Source organism: Oryx dammah, unplaced genomic scaffold (genome assembly GCF_014754425.2).
Source record: "Oryx dammah isolate SB20612 unplaced genomic scaffold, SCBI_Odam_1.1 HiC_scaffold_24, whole genome shotgun sequence".
Classification (NCBI taxonomy): Eukaryota; Metazoa; Chordata; class Mammalia; order Artiodactyla; family Bovidae; genus Oryx; species Oryx dammah.
The window spans coordinates 30,448,054-30,466,514 of NW_024070208.1; the positions used below are offsets into that span (position 1 = coordinate 30,448,054).

Consider the following 18,461-nt stretch of genomic DNA (forward strand, 5'->3'; position numbering starts at 1 on the left):
CCAGGGTCTAAATTCTCAGCTGAAGGGTCCCAAGAGCGGGACTTCCATTCCAGTTGGCTACTCGATTTCTTTTATGTGAGCTTTCTAGGGAGCATTTGTCTTATTTTGTAGGACTCAGTGGTCACTCATTTGAAATTTTTATTTTGGTATTCAAGGTGTTTATTATAATTAGTGCCTAAAAACATGGCATTTCTATCTTTTTTTTATGTTACAGAAAAGACAACTGAAAGATAGAAATTTTAATTCATTAGCGATATTCTAAGGAGTGGGAACAAGATAGTGGTGAGTCGGACTGAAATCATAACGTGTTCATTTTGTTTCTTCTTTCTTGAAAGAAGTCTTCGCCCTGCTGCACTCTAATTACCTGTCTTCTTCCCTCTTGGTTCCTTTGGCAACTGCTGTGATGCATACACTGCCTCTATTGCCTTTCACTGCTTCTTGTTCTTACGAAGTAGGGATCCTGGATCTCTATTCATTGCAGGATTGGAACTGAATTCTTAAAAGACAGCTTCCAAATTTAAAATGGAATGTCGAGTTCTCAAGAGTTGCGGTGTTTACCTGCTGTTAACAGGCGATTGTGTTCACCAGCTCTCTTCTCTGGAGTGCTCCTCTGCTCTGGGCTTCTCTGACACTGCTCTCTTCCCTTTCCCTTCTTGTCCCCCTCTCCCCCGCCCCCGGGACTGTGGCCTTTTCTCCTCTTATGTCCTGCTCTTTCCTGCTCTTGTTCCCTGCTGCTGTCCTGTGCTCTTCCTGTGTTCACTTCAGCTCCAGGCTGTTCTCACCCTGCTTTGCAGATGAGATGTTAGTGATGGCGGGATTTTTGTCTGCTGGCTTGCATGGGCAGTCTAACTGTTGTTTGTACTGATAAAGATACGTTCTATTTTCTCTCTCATTGTTTTTATGATTTTATTTTTTGCTTGGTGTTAAGTAGTCTCACTACAGATTATCTAAGTGTGGATTTATTTCTATTTAACGCTACTTAAGACTTAAAACGCTTCTTTTGTTTCAAATTCTTTTTTATGCTTTTAGCCATTTTGTAGTTCATAACTAATAGTTCTGTTGTTAGAAGTTATTTGGCGCCTTATCTTTTTTGTTATTTCTGATGGCTCTTGTTTGTGGTGAAGTTGAGAGTGTCCCTTCGAAATCTGAGCCCTCCTGAGGAGTGGCTTATTTAGAGGAATGTCGTTTCTTGGAGGGTCTGTATTGGCCCCAGCCAGCTGCCTTGGGGATGTCACCTGCCTGGACCACTTTCAGGTAAATTTCTTGGCTTAAGTGAGTGTGAAGCTAAATCACAAATCACATGTGTGCAGACCCCTGGTCACTATTTCTAGGGGAGACTTGCGCTTACTCCGCATATAGAGAGCATAAGCTGGGATGGACAGACGTACTTCTTTCTTCCACGTGCGTGTCTAACTGTGCCCTGTGAGAGTCCTGGCTTCACGCGCTGGTCTCTGGTCATCTTCGACAGTGTGGCCTCACTATGTGCTTGTTAAAGCCTCAAGCCCTGAGGTGGCAGAGACCTGGGACCTTTAAGAACCACAATGCCATTAGCTATATTTTATTTATCTTTTGGGTGTTTTCTGTTTCTCTTTATCTTCTGGTAAGATCACCTGTGTATAAAGAGGATATTTGTTACTTTTTATTCAGAATTGCTATCTTTTTTTTTTAATGTTACAGGAAAAACAACTAAAAGAAAATTCAAGTCATTAGAAATAAACTATATCTATATACTTATCTTAAGTTCTTGAGGGCCTTACCCTCCAGTTTATTGTTTTTGAGGACTCTTATTTATAGTTTAGTTGGGAACTCTTCTTCAGCAAGGCTTTAGTTGTAGGATTTATATGTGGCTAGAAAAGGGATGTCCAATACAATACATAAAATATGTATATATTTTTAGCTAAACTATAAGCTTCTTGAGTGCAGTGATTATTCATATTTTTTTGTATTCCCATATTTTGCAAATCAGTAGAATAATTTTAGAACTTGACTATAAGATAGACAAAGAACTGTGAGACATTTAAAATTCAACTGATAATATTTTAATATAATCTGTAAAAGTTGTGTAGATTCCTGTGGTCCGTTTCTATACACTGCTTTTATATTCTGAAACAGTGCTGTTGTCATCTAGTTTTAAGGTCTTTAGAGTTAGGCAGAAGAAAGGTATTTTAAGTATTTTAAGTTCAAAGTTCTTTAAAGTTAAATAGAAAAGGCAAGGGCCAATCTTTAGACCCAAAGAAAAGCAAAGTAAAATTAATAAATTATCACCCTGCCTGGGAGTGGTGGCATCCTACCATTAGACTGAATAATCAGTGATGTTATCATCCCCTTTCCCACGCTATCTTAGAAGTGATAGAATGACTGGCTTAGCAACTTTTTGAATGAGGCTTAGTGCGTCCCATCGGAGTCTCTGACAAGAATTTAGTCACTGTCCTTGCTGAAATTCCTAGTTGTGGGTGACATCAAAATGCTAAGAGGGCAGCCCGTATGATAGTTAAATGGGATTGTATAATATTTGGTGTGAGAAATGTGTCTGCAGCCCCAAATCGCATACATTTTAAGTTTCTGGCTAAATGTCATCTGGGTTAACTCGGATGATAATTATCTTCTGTGGCGGGTAAGCATCTTTCAATTCCAGTGCCATTAGAATGAAGAACAAAAATGTCTTAAGAGAATCAAAGTTGTAATAGTAGTATTTTTTTGGTTAAGAGATATATACATATTTATTATTTTTATGTACTTGTAATATAAGAAAATATGGCTATTGAGAGTGATAAGCATGCAATTCCAGTCAGGTGTATTATGGAATAATTTAGATCTGTGATTTTTACATAAAACTTTGTGTTAAGTACTTTGGGGGAATGTTTAGGAGAATTTGAGGCTTACCTCATTTCATTTGTAAGTTTAAGTTACTAAGTTTATGAAACTATGTATATATAACCTACGCTTTGTTGAGACACATAATTGAAGAACTAAGAAGATTGTGAAATATATTTATAATCGTAGGTTAAAATATTTAGTGGCATTTAATTAGCTAGGTTTTAAATGGCATCAAGCATTATTCAGAAGCCTCTTAAAAGTGACTTCTAAAATCTGCTGCTTTTATGCATAGAAAAAAATTTATAAACAAATCCACAAACTTTAAGGACTAACTGAATTTTTTATATTTTTAACTTTAATAAGGTGAATATTAAAAAAAATCAAAGTAGACCTCTGAAGAGATTTTCCTCCTTGAGGACACAGAACTACTCATATTAGCATGGCTGGCAGTTCTCCTTGAGTTCTGAATGGGGTTGATTTGCTCATTAGATAATGAGGAAAACTTAACCCAATATACAAAAGCCTTTTATATTAGGTAGTGTAGTGTCTTACATTCATCAAAAGTTCAGGTATTTGTTTTTATCTCCAAACAGTATCTGGCTTTTCTTGGAATCCTACTGCCTGTGTTCTTGTAGCTTACTTTTTCACCCAGCATTGTGGTCCTGAGATTGATCTCTTGTTACTGCACATGGCTGTGACTTGTGTTCACGTGTATATAGTATCCCATTATGTGTATAATGGTTCATGCATCCGTTCTGATTCTGGACCTTTGGGTTATTTCATGGTGTTTACCAATCAGCAGTGCCACCACTCCCAGACAGGCACATTTACATACCACATTGATGATTAATTTTGCTTAGAAAGGAAGAATTGACTTTTGAAGGAAATCAGGGTTGTTTGCACATGATAGAATAAGGCACCCTTCTTCCCATTCCTACAAGGAGATATCCTCCCACGGGAGAGCTGAACTCCGCGTAGACAAGCTGCTTGTTTCTCTGCAGATTGCCAGTGCTTCTCTGATTTGAAATGCTGTAAGCTAGGAGGGTGTCAGCCTAGGTTTGACTGTTGGGGCAGAGGTTGATGACGCTGTGGCAGGTGGGGGTTGAGTCGCTCAGTCGTATCTGTCTGACTGTGACCTCACAGACTGTAGCCCACCAGGCTCCTCTGTCCTTTGGATTCTCCAGGCAAGAATACTGGAATGGGTTGCCATTTCCTTCTCCAGGGGATCTTCCCAACCAGGGATCAAACCCGCGTCTCCTGCATTGGCAAGTGAGTTCATTACCACTGAGCCACCAGGGAAGCTCTGATGATGCAGTGCAGCCCTACTGGGAATAAAGTCTTTTTTAAAAGAGAGACCGGTAAAACCAGCCCTGAGACTTACTGTTTAAGCCTGGAAGCTGTCACTGAGTCCTTAAATTGAAGCATGACATTGTGCAGTGATGCACTATTGGAGGAATAAGTACAGACAGAATCAAGGATGTCCTTTGGGAAGCTGACAGAGTCTGTTTCAGATGTAATATCAAACTGCAGTGAGACGGAACTGAAGACCTGCAGAGCACAGGCAGGCTTTCTGTGCCACTCTGGACTGGCCACCAGTGGCATGTCTGGCCTCTGAGCAGTTTCATGCAGGCCGGGGATGAGCTCGTCAGAGTACTGAGCGGCAGGACAATGTCGGCAGTAGCACTCTTGGAGTGCCGCCTGTGTATGAGCTTTGAAATAATTCCTCTCGCAGCACAGCTTTACTGACCTGGATGTGTGTGTGCAAAATGGACTACAGCAGGACTCCTCCAAGACTGCTAAATAGCCGGCCGAGGTGGGAAGGCACAAGCTGAGGAGGCAGAAGAGCTGTTTGAGGATTCACTGCAGTTCTCCCCTCCTCACGGAGGCCTAGCAGGGCCAGCCCAGCAGCCGCGCAGCAGCCGCGCAGCAGCCCGTTGCGCAGCTGTAAAGGACGGGCTTGCTGTTTGCCAGCGAAAGCCTCAGGCCGGCTGTGCCTCGGAAGAGCAGGACCACAAACAATGACAGACTACTTAAATAGCAGGAGCAGCTGCTGACAGAAGGCAAACACACGTCCAGTGTGTTCTGCATAAGGAGGTTGTTGGTTGCATTTGATTGTCTTTGGCCACGAATCTGATTCAGGAGAGACATTTATATACATGCAGATATGCATTTACTGTTACGTATATATGTATTTACCATTATATATATATTTATTGTTTTTTATATATATGTAGAATAATAATGTTCTGCTCACCTACTTGATACCTCTTCAACAAAAAGGAAGTTCAGTCAAAAAACAGTGGTTGCAATGAAATACTAGGAACAGAGCAGTGTAACATTTTTCTTTTTTTTATTCTTTGCCAGTCTCATCACATTTTTTTTTATCTTACTGGCAGTCAGAATACTTAAAAGACTAATAATACGCTAGAACCAAAAACATTATAATGCCTTTAAATTTGAAAATGTCGTATAACCATTTCACTATACATGTTTTTGAGTTCCTTTCCTGTGGATTTTTTTTCCCCACAAGATTGCCCTTTCATCTTTGTCTCCTCTGAGGGCCTAGCACAGTAGAGGCTATCTGCCTCCTAACGGGTGTCTGGGTGTTCAGTACCTAATTGTTTAATTGGATTGAATTCCAAGGACTCCAATGTCAGTGTGTGGTAACCCAGTAGGTAGACACACATTTTCCACCAGGCTCTCTCGTCTGTAACAGTTTTCATGTGGTGGTCTGATTCCAGTGGTCTGAAGATGCTATAGTATGTTACCCATTTTTCACCTTGAGTTTGCAGCCTTCCTGGCTTGTCATTCATTTTCCTGGGTTTATTGAGTTGTACACATGTGAGCCTTCCCTGATATCAGAGAGAGAAACTTCCATGATGAGTTAGATGAATTAAAAGCAAGAAGCTGGAAAAGAGATAATGATAGATTTGGCATGTAGGTGGAAAAAGGGATATACATACGGGATGTGAAGGGCTACAAATACAGGTGGAACTGTAGAGAGAGTAAAGGTAGAAAACAGAGGCAGAGACAGCTCAGGAAATTAGACACAAAGTGACGGCATCTGGGCCAGCACCCAAAGAGGGGCAAGTAGGTACTGTGCTGAGGAGCCCTCCGACTTTACTATTTGATGAAGACACGTTTCACATGACATAAGACAAAATGTGCTACTTTGTCAGCATAGTTATATGTTTATAAAAATTCTTTTTTAAAATTGCCATGTAACTGACATACTACGTTAGTTTCAAGTGTACAGCGTCATGATTCAATATCTGTGTGTATTGTGAAATGGTCACCACTATAAATAGAATTAACATCTTTTGCTGCATGTAGTTATCAGAATTCTTGAGTCATGTTTGGGGGCCTGTATAATTTGAATGATTCTTGATTTTTGACACCTTCAAAGCATGAATTTTAGATACACCTAAATTAAGATTTCATTAAGCCTTGCTATTTGTAATTTGATGAATAAAATGCTGGTTTTTCCAATACAGAAGCAGAGAAAATAATTTTGGTTGTAAAGGATAAACTGGTAAGCTATGCAGATAGACATATTTTCAATTCTTGTCTTTTCATCTCTTAATACTTTTTTTAAAAGTTACTTGTTTGGTTTAGGACAGTAATGAATAAGGAACTGATACTCTATTACACTATTAAGATTATAAGATGGGAGTAGTCTGTATTGCCCTCTATTGGTGATTAATTGTTACTCTGACAAAGTAATTGCTGTTATATGTATCATTTATATTTATTTGATATTTGTATCAACCAGGATTTTTTACAGAAAAGTACTTTCAAAAACTGACCTAATAGTTGTGACCATGAATTGGCAAAAGGGGAAAAACTGACTTTGTGGGCTAATTGATTTAATAGTTTTATTAACTGAGGTAGTATTGAAGTACTTTTGCCTTTTTTTTCTGGTTAGAGCTCCACCTCAGATAAGGCGTCCCAATCGAGAAGTAAGACCTCTGAGGAAAGAGATGCCAGGAGGCGGCGCCCGGGGACCCGTAGGCCGAGCACATCCCATATCTAAGAGCGAAAAGCCCTCCACCAGCAGGGACAAGGACTGCAGAGCCAGAGGGAGAGATGACAAGGCAAGCCTCCCTCTTCCTGACTCATTCACTTTAAGCCCATGACCTTTGGTGCATATTGTAATTTTTGTAGGCTTGGTTTTAACATGGAAGAGATATAAAAAAGAATTCTGAATCAAAAACTTATGCAGTCTTTGCATTTTGAAGGCCATTCTGCAATGCCAGTAAATTCAGAGATGTATTAAATAAATACACACACAAATTTATCTGTACAAATCTTAAGTAAAATGGAGCTTTTGTAGAAATATCCAAAATAAAGTTTTAAAACTTAAAAAAATATTTTAGCTAGTATTCTGAAGTAAAATGAACAATAAATGAAACATAACTGTAGGGGAAAGATTTATAAGGAAATAGATGTATATATAGTCTTCACAGAATAAGACAGTGGATACAGTTTATTACTGATACAGATTTTTAAAACTTAGATTTATCTGTAAATTTTTGAGTAGCTTTTTTTCTTTCATGAGAAAATTTCCTTCAGTGTATACATTTATCTGGGAAATTGATTGGTGAATAAACATAATACTGGGTAGAGATTCTGTGCTGTGCTTCAGTTCAATCGCTCAGTCGTGTCCAACTCTGTGACCTCATGGACTGCAGCACACCAGGCTTCCCTGTCCATCACCAACTCCGGGAGCTTGTTCAAACTCATGCCCATGAAGTTGGTGATGCCATCCAACCGTCTCATTCTCTGTATCCCGTTCACCTCCTGCTTTCAATCTTTCTCAGCATCAGGGTCTTTTCCAGTGAGTCAGTTCTTCACATCAGGTAGCCAAAGTATTGGAGTTTCAGTTTCAGCATCAGTCCTTCCAATGAATATTCAGGACTGATTTCCTTTAGGATTGACTGGTTTGATATCCTTGCAGTCTAAGGGACTTTCAAGAGTCTTCTCCAACACCACAGTTCAAAAACATCAATTCTTTGGTGCTCAGCTTTCTTTATGATCCAACTATCACATCCATACATGACTGTTCGAAAAACCATAGCTTTGACTAGACCGATCTTTGTTGGTAAAGTAATGTCTTTGATTTTTAATATGCTGCCTAGGTTTGTCATAGCTTTTCTTCCAAGGAGCAAACGTCTTTTAATTTCATGGCTGCAGTCACCATCTGCAGTGATTTTGGAGCCCAAGAAAATAAAGTCCGTCACTGTTTCCATTGTTTCCCCATCTATTTGTGATGAAGAGATGGGACTGAATACCATGATCTTAGTTTTTTGAATGTTGAGTTTTAAGCCAGCTTTGCACTCCCCTCTTTCACTTTCATCAAGAGGCTCTTTAATTGCTCTTTGGTTTCTGCTATAAGGGTGATGTCAACTGCGTAGCTGAGGTTATTGATATTTCTGCTGGCAATCTTGATTCCAGCTTGTGCTTCATCCAGCCTGGCATTTTGCATGATGTACTCTGCATATAAGTTAAATAAGCAGGATGACAGTGTATAGCCTTGACATATTCCTTTCCCAATTTGGAACCAGTCCGTTGTTCCATGTCTGGTTCTAATGGTTGCTTCTTGACCTGCATACAGATTTCTCATGAGGCAGATGATGTGATCTGATATTCCTGTCTGTTTAAGAATTTTCCACAATTTGTCATGGTCCACACAGACAAAGGTTTTACCATAGTCAATAAAGCAGAAGTAGATGTTTTTCTGGAACTCTTTTGCTTTTTCTGTGATCCAGTGGATGTTGGCAATTTGATCTCTGGTTCCTCTGCCTTTTCTAAATCCAGCTTGAACATCTGGAAGTTCTCAGTTCATGTACTGTTGAAGCCTAGCTTGGAGAATTTTCATTACTTTGGTAGCGTGTGATGAGTACAATTGTGTGGTAGTTTGAACATTCTTTAGCATTGCCTTTCTTTGGGATTGGAATGAAAACTGACCTTTTCCAGTCCTGTGGCCACTTCTGAGTTTTCCAAATTTGCTGGCATGTTGAGTGCAGCACTTTCACAGCGTCGTCTTTTAGGATTTGAAATGGCTCCACTGGAATTCCATCACCTCCACTAGCTTTGTTCGTAGTGATGCTTCCTAAGGCCCCCTTGACTTGACACTCCAGGATGTCTGACTCTAGGTGAGTGACCACACCATCGTGGTTATATGGTAATTGGTTTAAGTGATTGATTGAATTACTTAGTAGCAAATGGCCATTTTTTGAATATTTTCATTCTCATGCTTAAGTCTAGGAATGTCTGATATGGAGAGATATAAACTGGATTGAAGTATTCTTTTGAGAAATGTGGATTGGTAGTTATACAAATGAACAATGACCTAAAAAGTATATAGATAAAAGTATTGAAGAAAAGTATATAGATTATAAGGGTAATATTTGATGAATGATCATCATCTAACTAGTAATGTACTGGTAAATGTCTAATAACTAATTCTTTTGAAAAAGTTGTATGTATACAAGTATTCATACATATTCACACAGATTTATTATAAATCTCATAATAAAGGATGTACAACATATAATTTACAAATAATAAAATATGTAAGACTTTATTGTAAACTTTTATAGGGCCCATGGACCCCCATGAAATGCCTTTGCTGCTTTTTGCTTAACTCTTGCACCTGTAGGTACCTATGGTTGCAGTTGACAGATGATTAGCAATGTAGTTCTGACAGGATTTGGTTGATACTTTGTTTTTATTAGTGAGTCAGTTGAAAATGAAACAACAGAAACATATGTCAGAACTTCTCTCCTCCATCAATCACGTGAACAACTTTGATGAATCATATCCTGGTTTTCAAATACTGAAAACTTATTTCCTTAATTTTTTGTGCTATTTACATTGTAAGAACTATAGAAATGACACACGCTTTAGTTTAATATTTCCCCCATTAGTTTAAGACTAGACAGTTAACAGAACAAGAAATCAGGTCCCCATTTTGTAATAATTGCTGGTTTCTCTGGTATAAACACTTCCACTGTGACTGGATCCAGGCTGCCAACACGAGATCACTGAACTCAGAGTTGACATGAGTAGCAGCCTACCATTCTGCAGTGTAGACGCAGTACAGTACGTAGGTGATAGTTCAATAGTTGGCAGTGAGGAGTTTGGAGTAATTACTTCTTCTGTTTTTAATATAATTTATTCTAAGTTTGTATGATTTTTACCAATGGCTGTTTTTCACAGTTGGTTGAAAAATTCCAGAAAATTTAATAACTGGCTCTTACAAACCAGTAAGAGTCAGCTTAGACTGATTGCATGCAACCTCTGTAACTACGGTGTAATCCGTTTAACTATTGCTCAGGGGTCAAAAATAGAGCATTCAGCTCCTCAGAAGCCATACTCATGATCCCTTCTGATCTTTGCCACTTACTGCTTTCCCAAAGAGAACCACTCTTCTGGTTGCAGTTAATCTAGCAGATTAACCGAAACCACAGCTATTTACTCATATTTTATATTTCCTATTTTAATTGATCTGTTTGTTAAGAAGGATAGTTGTCACTCATTTTGTTGGTCTCCCAGTATCACCAAATAAATTATTAGTTTTAGTTTCCTAGTTTTGCTTTTTAGTCACCTCACCATTTTGAGTTGAAAAAGATCTAGAATCTTCTTTGGAGTACTTACTTTGTATTCAGGTCTCATGTGTACTATTGAGAAACTTTGGGTGGGAGGGCAAGTGGTTTGACTGACTTTCTACCCACATATCTTCTTCTGTGAATTGAGAGCCTTGACTTTGCTGCTACAGGCTTTTATTTCCCTGCTTCTCCTTCTTTCTCCAGCCCACCATTTTTCCCATATAGCAACAACAAGGGTCATTTTAACATGAAATCAGATTCTGTCATTGCCCTTCTTCAGTCAGTCAGTCAGTTCAGTCGCTCAGTCGTGTCCGACTCTTTGTGACCCCATGAATCGCAGCACGCCAGGCCTCCCTGTCCATCACCAACTCCCAGAGTTCACTCAGACTCACGTCCATTGAGTCAGTGATGCCATCCAGCCATCTCATCCTCTGTCGTCCCCTTCTCCTCCTGCCCCCAATCCCTCCCAGCCCTTCTTAGCAAGTTTCAAAAATTTCCCCATTTACTTAGAATAATAAAACCTAAACACCTCCCCATGGCCTAGAGGGCCCAGTGTGCTGACTTCTGACCATCTTTCCAACCTATTCTTATTTTTTTAAATACTTTATTTTTATTTTTTTGGTGACACCACACAGCATTCAGGATCTTAGTTCCCCAACCAGGGATCAAACCTGTGCCCTGTTCAGTGGAATCTAGGAGTCTTAACTAGTGGACTGCCAGGGGAGTCCCCCTCCAGACTATTCTTTTTGCTCAGTACCTTTTAACTATACTGACCACTCATTTTTTTTCATAACACTTCATAGTTTATGTGTATTTGGCATTTACTTGTTAACTTTCTGCCAGTAATCTATCAGATAATCTTATTTTCATGCACTGATCTTACACTGAAGGCACAATAGAATGTCTTGGACATAGATAGTCATATATTTATTTTTCTTAAAATCCTATGCTTCCTGTTGCTTCCAGACAAGTGTACACCTTTTACTTTCCCTTGATAGTGTTTAAATCCTCCCCACCACTTGGATATTCATATTAAAATGACTCTCTGCCTATATTTTTTAATATTTGTTTTGGTAAGTCTCAAATTACAATATCATATCAAAGCTTGTTAAATCCCAGATATATCCGTTTCTGTTTCATTCTCTGGTTGATTTATTTTTAGAAGAGTTTTAAAAACGATTACAGAGTGTTCGCAGTGATATGTTTGAGTGTGACTAGCCTTGGCCCATCTTTATTATAAAATATGATTCTAGGCTGAGCTAATTTTAAATTTGTTGACGTTATCTTTGTTGTGTAAGCATGCCAGAAATTTACTCCTTTTAAGTGTCAATATTGGGATCTGTCATCTGAAGTATAAGAATCTTCCTAAAAATTCAGTTTCATATCATGCTAACCAGAGACAGTAAATTATTCATTTTGGAGTCAAGTTACCAGAGTACTGTTTGGTCATTTACCCAGTGACTTAAAGAACTGGAGCGTCTGCCCACAGGGAGCCATTTAGTTCTCTCTGCACTTAGGATCTAGTTTATGGTTTATCTCAGATGGAGTGTGGTAGGCGAGGTTCATCCTGTTCTCTCTCTTCAGATTGAAGCTCAGGAAATTGATTAGTGTTTGGACCATTTTTCCTTCATTTTTGCCTTGACACTAACTGTGGGGCTGAAGCTCCAGGGAGGTGCTTGGCTCTGTCTACTAAAGTCGTTCTAGTGGTTGAACTGTCTCTGGCAGCTGAGCACATCTCATTTAAAGCTCATCAGAGCTGAGTAAATGTTGGCAGAACCCCATAGAAACCATAGCATGTAATTCTTTTTTTTTTTTTTCAAGCTAGTGTGTTATTAAATAAAGAATTTGGGGTAAAGTATATTGCTTTAATGACCCTACTGATACTATTTTAAAAGGTCCTTTTATCTTTGTCATTATAGTGACTTTATGATGTGGTCCAAGGACCTTACTAGGAAGAAACCCTGAACCCTGAGTGGGTACTTACACTGAGTGGGAAAAAGCTTTGTAAGCTGTAGTTCAGCGTCCCGTCTTTCCTCATCTGCAGCCTCTTAGATGCTTAGGAGAATGTAATAGTTCTACCATATGTAACCTACTCTCTTTTTTTTTAAATGACATATATTTGATATATAATGTTGTGTTTCAGGTGTATGGAGCAGTGATTCAGGTATAGATATTTATTTATAGATATATATATTTTTCAGATTCTTTTTCCTTATAGGTTACTATAAAATACTGAGTATTGTTCTCTGTGCTAGTAGGTCCTTGTTGGTTACCTATTTTATATATAGTAGTGTCTATATGTTAACCACATCTTCCTAATTTATCCCTTCCTGCCCCTTTAACCTGCTTTTAAGCTTTAAAATGACCCAGGCAGGCATGAGGTGGTCTGATGTTGTGAAAAAGCATGAGTTTGGGGAGTCAGGAAAATCTGAGTTGAAATCTATACTCAGACATTTAGTAATTGTGAACTTAATTAACTTTCTGAGCCCCAGTTCCTTATCTGTAAAAACAGGGTAATAATACAACCTTACCTTTAGGGTTGTTGTATTAAACGAGATAATGTATTTGAGATTTCTTGCTGTGCTGTAGGTTTTCAGTAAGTTGGTTTTTTCTTCCTCTGTATTAATGCTTGAAATATTTTCTAGTAGTGGCAGAAATCCCTAGCAACCCCAAGTTTAGAGATATCAAGCTTGTTTAGTCTTAATGTGCACCTGTCCCCTCAAGAATGTAAATTTGAAGTATCTCCTAAGGTTGGCCAGTTCATCTATTGCTGATGAATTAAAAAGGGGAGGATGGCCTTGGGGGTAATTAGAAAACACTATTAAAAAAAATAAGCCATTTAAAATAGTTCCACTGCAGTATTTTGAAAGCTTAATGATGTTAATTAAAACTATCTTGTTATTGATTTTTTTTTACACCTGTCCCCAGGGAAGAAAAAATATGCAAGATGGTACAAGTGATGGTGAAATTCCAAAATTTGATGGTGCCGCATATGATAAGGACCTGGTGGAAGCCCTTGAGAGAGACATCGTCTCCAGGAACCCAAGTGTTCACTGGTGAGTCTGTTACGTTCTTGAATCACAGCTGCGGAGAAAGCTGTAGGTTGGCTTGGTGTGTCTTGTCTTGCTATCCATTCACCTCCTGATTATGACTTCACCCATAATATGAGTGTGCAGACTTGGCAGAACAATTGTTCTTTCAGAATACAGCCAAGACATTTTCATGTTAATTCGATGTTGACGTAACCAACAAAGGTTGTTAATTGAATAATGTCCTGATTTATAACTGTAGTATGTTTTCACTGATGATTTTATACAGTAAAAATTAGAATACTGTTCTTCCTATATAATTTCCCAAGTGAAAAACAATTCAAAGAGCTGCTATTGACCATAAATCAAAGGTGACCCCGAATAAGCATTAAACGTGGCTGTTCTTCCAAAGGGATGACATAGCAGATCTGGAAGAAGCTAAGAAGTTGCTGAGGGAAGCTGTTGTCCTTCCCATGTGGATGCCTGACTTTTTCAAAGGGATTAGAAGGCCGTGGAAGGTGAGAATTTATTAAAATAAAACTGCAGGCATAAAACTGCAGCTTGCATGATAAAGAAAGCCAGCGTTGTAGTTTCCTTATGCATTTATTAACATGGTCTGTAAAGGTTGAGGGAGGCTGGTATGTACCTCAGATGCCTGGATAAGGATTTGTGGTTAAGATGCTGCCTCTGCCTGGCAGAAGAGGGGTTGGGAGTGTTGATGCTGTCATTTAAAGTCACTTTCCTCAGGGGCGCTGAGCTGGAGACGAGTTTTGAGAATTTTCCAGGTGTCTGTTTCTGTAATGGAAAGTTAGCAAGCAAATTAAATAGTAATAGTACATAGTCATAGAATAAGTGTTTCATCAAATAAATCTTTTTAAAAGCTGACCTGTTTCTCAGTAATTAATATTTTGATCACTTCATCTAGGCCAGGTATAAATTCTGAGAGGTAATGAGGATGTTTAGATCTTTCTAGCTTGCCCTGTGCTTTATAGTCTAAAGCCTGCCCAGGACTCGTACCTCCTAAGTTCAGTGCTTTCACTCCAGTGTTTTAAAAAAGCCCTTCCAACAGCTGCTGCCGGAACTGTTTTTGGTCTTAGCCATAGGCAGAGTCTTGCTTTGCTCTGACTGGCAGAATGAAATAAAAGCATGATCTTACTTTGCCCCTTCTAGATTAGCTGGAAGGTCTTTTATGTTCTCAATATCTCCTCCTTGTTTGTGCCCAAAAGGAGAAAGGAGGAGAAATTGTGTGTTTATATCATGGTATTTTGATTGCCTCTCACAACTTAAAAGCTTCTGTAGACTGTTTTCAGTTCAGTTCAGTTGCTCAGTCGTGTCCAACTCTTTGCAACCCCGTGGATTGCAGCACACCAGGCCTCCCTCTCCATCGCCAGCTCCCGGAGTTTATTCAAACTCGTGTCCATTGAGTCGGTGATGCCATCCAACCATTTCATCCCCTTCTCCTCCTGCCTTCAGTCTTTCCCAGAATCAGGGTCTTTTCCAGTGAGTCAGCTTTTCACATCAGGTGGCCAAAGTATTGGAGTTTCAGCTTCAACATCAGTCCTTCCAATGAATATTCAGGACTGATCTCCATTAGGATGGACTGGTTGGATCTCCTTGCAGTCCAAGAGACTTTCAAGAGTCTTCTCCAACACCACAGTTCAAAAGCATCAATTCTTCAGTGCTCAGCTTTCTTTATAGTTCAACTCTCACATCCATACTACTGGAAATCCCAGAGCTTTGACTAGACGGACCTATGTTGGCAAAGTAATGTCTCTGTTTTTAATATGTTGTCTAGTTTGGTCATAACTTTCCTTCTAAGGAGTAAAGCATCTTTTAATTTCATGGCTGCAATCACCATCTGCAGTGATTTTGGAGCTCAAAAAAATAAAGTCAGCCACTGTTTCCCCATCTATTTGCCATGAAGTGATGGAACCGGATGCCATGATCTTAGTTTTCTGAATGTTGAGCTGTAAGCCAACTTTTTCACTCTCCTCTTTCACTTCCATCAAGAGGCTGTTTAGTTCTTTTTCACTTTCTGCCACAGGGTGGTGTCATCTACATATCCAAGATTATTGATATTTCTCCTGGCAATCTTGATTCCAGCTTGTGCTTGTAATGTCTATTTGTTACAGATATCTATCTATTTGTTTTAGATATAGATATCTATTTGTTACAGATATTACTAATTTAGGGAACATAGTACCATAAATTTCCCCCTTTATAATAACTTTAAAAATAATGTTTAAAAGAAATAATAAGGCCTTCATAAAATAGGTATTTAAAGGGGTTTTAAAACACCTGGAATGGTAGGTGTATCCTCCCTAGCATGACAAGTCCTGTGTCCTAGAACCAGCCTGGGGAGGAATAGTTTCAGGGAGAAGGGAGTGAACGGGTATTGGTATCAAAGGTCAGAGGGAGAAGAGAAGCTGTGAGTTAAAAAGTGGCCATTGGGTTAGTCAGAGAGGTATTTTTAGTGAAGCAGTGGAGGCAGAAGTCAGATTGTAGCTCGTGAAGAAACAGTAAGCGTAAAACATTTCTTTAAGAAGCTTGGCCAGGAAGGGAGAGGGAAACGTAGATAGTCATTAGCGGATTTGTAGGGTCAAGTGAAGGCTTTCCTTTTTCAAATAAACAGGAGAGGAGAGAGAGGAGGCAGTTGACGGAGTAGCGTCATGAGGAGGTGACGTGTTTGAATGCTGTCCTGTATCTGTGAGCTGTGTTTGTGCACAGATGCTGCCACTGGAGATCATCTGGTTGTGGCCATGTTAGTGACATTATAAGAACTGAGAGGACATTAAGAGGACAGTGGAAAGAGAAACGGGGCCTTTTTTGTAGCTGTGCCTGTACCATTAGTTGTCTTTACAGTTTTTGAAATATTAGTCTCACATATAGTTAAAGGTTTCTTGCAAAGCAAAAAAAAATTTTATAAAACTAGTGTTTTCAATCCTGCTGATCCCTCGTTGTCCTGGGTATCAAAATTCCATAGCTAGAAGCAGGTTTGGACAGTGTCTGAATTTAGTTTATGAAACTTTGCTATGCACATAGTTTTCAAAGTTTAACTCCTCCAAAGCTTATTGATGAATGGCTCAGAATTCATCTTAAGATCACCAACTATTACGCCAAAAAAATGTAGTGTTAAGTATATATCTGAACTCTCATTGAAAGTGTTAGAAGAAAATGGTAAGTATTTAAAAATCTTCCAGTCCTGAAGACTAGAAGATTAGTGTTCTTGGATAATTTGTACTCCTTGATTTATTTTTATAGAATATTTCTGTTTAATTGCCCTGAAAGGTGAGAAATAACTAAAATTTAGATTTTAGTCTATGTTATATTTGTTTTTTTCATTACTAACAGTGTTTTATGTAAACTATTAACTGTCCAGCACAGTTAAAATGCTAGCTAATTTGATTGTTTGAATCACCACTAGATTTTAGCTACCTTATAAGCTGATAAATGGATCTTTATTTCTGACTGAAAGTATATATTGTGTGTTGTGGAAGATAGGTTTTGTGCCTAAGGAGGGCAGAGGATATATAATTCTGCTCCATGTGGTAGAAAATGTCATCTGTTTTCATTGCTTAAACAGAGCAGTCAGTCCTAAGCTGTGCCCAAGAACATCCATGTTTGTCTTCTGCCAGGGCCTCTCCAGATGACCCAGGCAATTCCTTGTTGTCTGAGCCCATTGTTAGCCCAGCTCTGAGTACCTCTAATACCTTTGAGACATTCTGTGAAGCGATTCATCATTTCAGTTTTCTCTGTCTATAAAATGAAACATGTCAAATGCACCAAGATTTTACAGTGACAGTTGAACTTCTCTTTTGATGGGAAGAGTTCCATGTACATTATTTCAATCTGATAACTCAGTACATCCTCTGGAATTCCAGGGAGTGCTGATGGTTGGGCCCCCGGGCACTGGTAAGACCATGCTGGCCAAAGCCGTGGCCACTGAGTGCGGCACGACCTTCTTCAACGTCTCCTCCTCCACACTGACGTCGAAATACAGAGGCGAGTCTGAGAAGCTGGTTCGTCTGTTGTTTGAAATGGTGAGTGATGATGTGTTTGGATTTCAGGGTCCCGTTTGTATAGGCACATGGTATCCCTGTTACCTAGATCCATTCACCTAGGTATCTTTTTAAAAAAGGTCAAGTGTCCTTGTTTCAGAGTTCTTGACACTGGTAGGACAGGGGGTGGTGAGTTTTGTGGAGTGGCTCAGGTGTCTTCAGCTTGCATTCCTCCCTGTGGTTGGAGCTCTGTGGCACCCCATCCAGGCGGGCTAGAAGAGACTTGGGAAATGTATGTAGTTTGCAGGATATTTCTGGCTCTCTAATGAGCTGATTAAGCAGAAGTATATTTTAAAATATATTTTGAAAACCAATTAGGAATTGATCTGTCATTAAAGTTTGTTCCTTTTTCATAAACATTTGCAATAGTTACTTAGAAATATATATTTGAGGATACATTGATGATTTATCTTTAGGAGCGTTTTGTATTATGGAAATTTTCAAACACAGAAGTAGAAAGATAGGACCATGAATCCTCGTGTATCTGTCACCTGACTTCACCAACTGTACAACTTATCTTTTATTTTTAGGATTTTCCTTTTTTTGATATGATTAACATATCAGTAACCAAAGAGTGGCATTAAAGCAATGAGAAATTTCTGCTCTTTTTTACTGTTGTTTTAGATGGAGGAAAATGGCATTTTAGAAATTCAGTTTATTTTATGAGATCATTAAATGATCTTTCAAATATTTTCACAAAGGCTAGGTTTTATGCCCCGACCACGATCTTCATCGATGAGATAGATTCTATCTGCAGTCGAAGAGGAACCTCTGATGAACATGAGGCAAGTCGCAGAGTCAAGTCTGAGCTGCTCATTCAGATGGATGGTAATTAATACTTAATTAATGCCTCAAAACTATTCTAGTTCCTTTTTGAATTTTGTGTAGATTGATTTTCTGGAAATTCTCAGTGAATGGACCAGAAGACCGCTGGAGTTTATTTGTTC

At 38.8% G+C, this 18,461-nt stretch overlaps 1 protein-coding gene across 5 annotated transcripts in view; it reads left to right on the top strand.

Moving 5' to 3' along the window:
* KATNAL1 (katanin catalytic subunit A1 like 1) overlaps positions 1-18,461 on the top strand; it is a 55,659-nt gene that overhangs the window by 23,536 nt on the left and 13,662 nt on the right. For 4 of the 5 annotated variants that reach the window (XM_040267509.1, XM_040267508.1, XM_040267507.1 and 1 more), the window contains 5 exons: positions 6,743-6,911; positions 13,356-13,483; positions 13,869-13,974; positions 17,338-17,496; positions 18,216-18,342. In XM_040267509.1, coding sequence (XP_040123443.1) covers positions 6,743-6,911; positions 13,356-13,483; positions 13,869-13,974; positions 17,338-17,496; positions 18,216-18,342 — 689 coding nt within the window. Of the gene's footprint in view, positions 1-214; positions 1,255-6,742; positions 6,912-13,355; positions 13,484-13,868; positions 13,975-17,337; positions 17,497-18,215; positions 18,343-18,461 lie in introns of all 5 variants that reach the window. The other variant, XM_040267511.1, reaches the window with a different exon arrangement.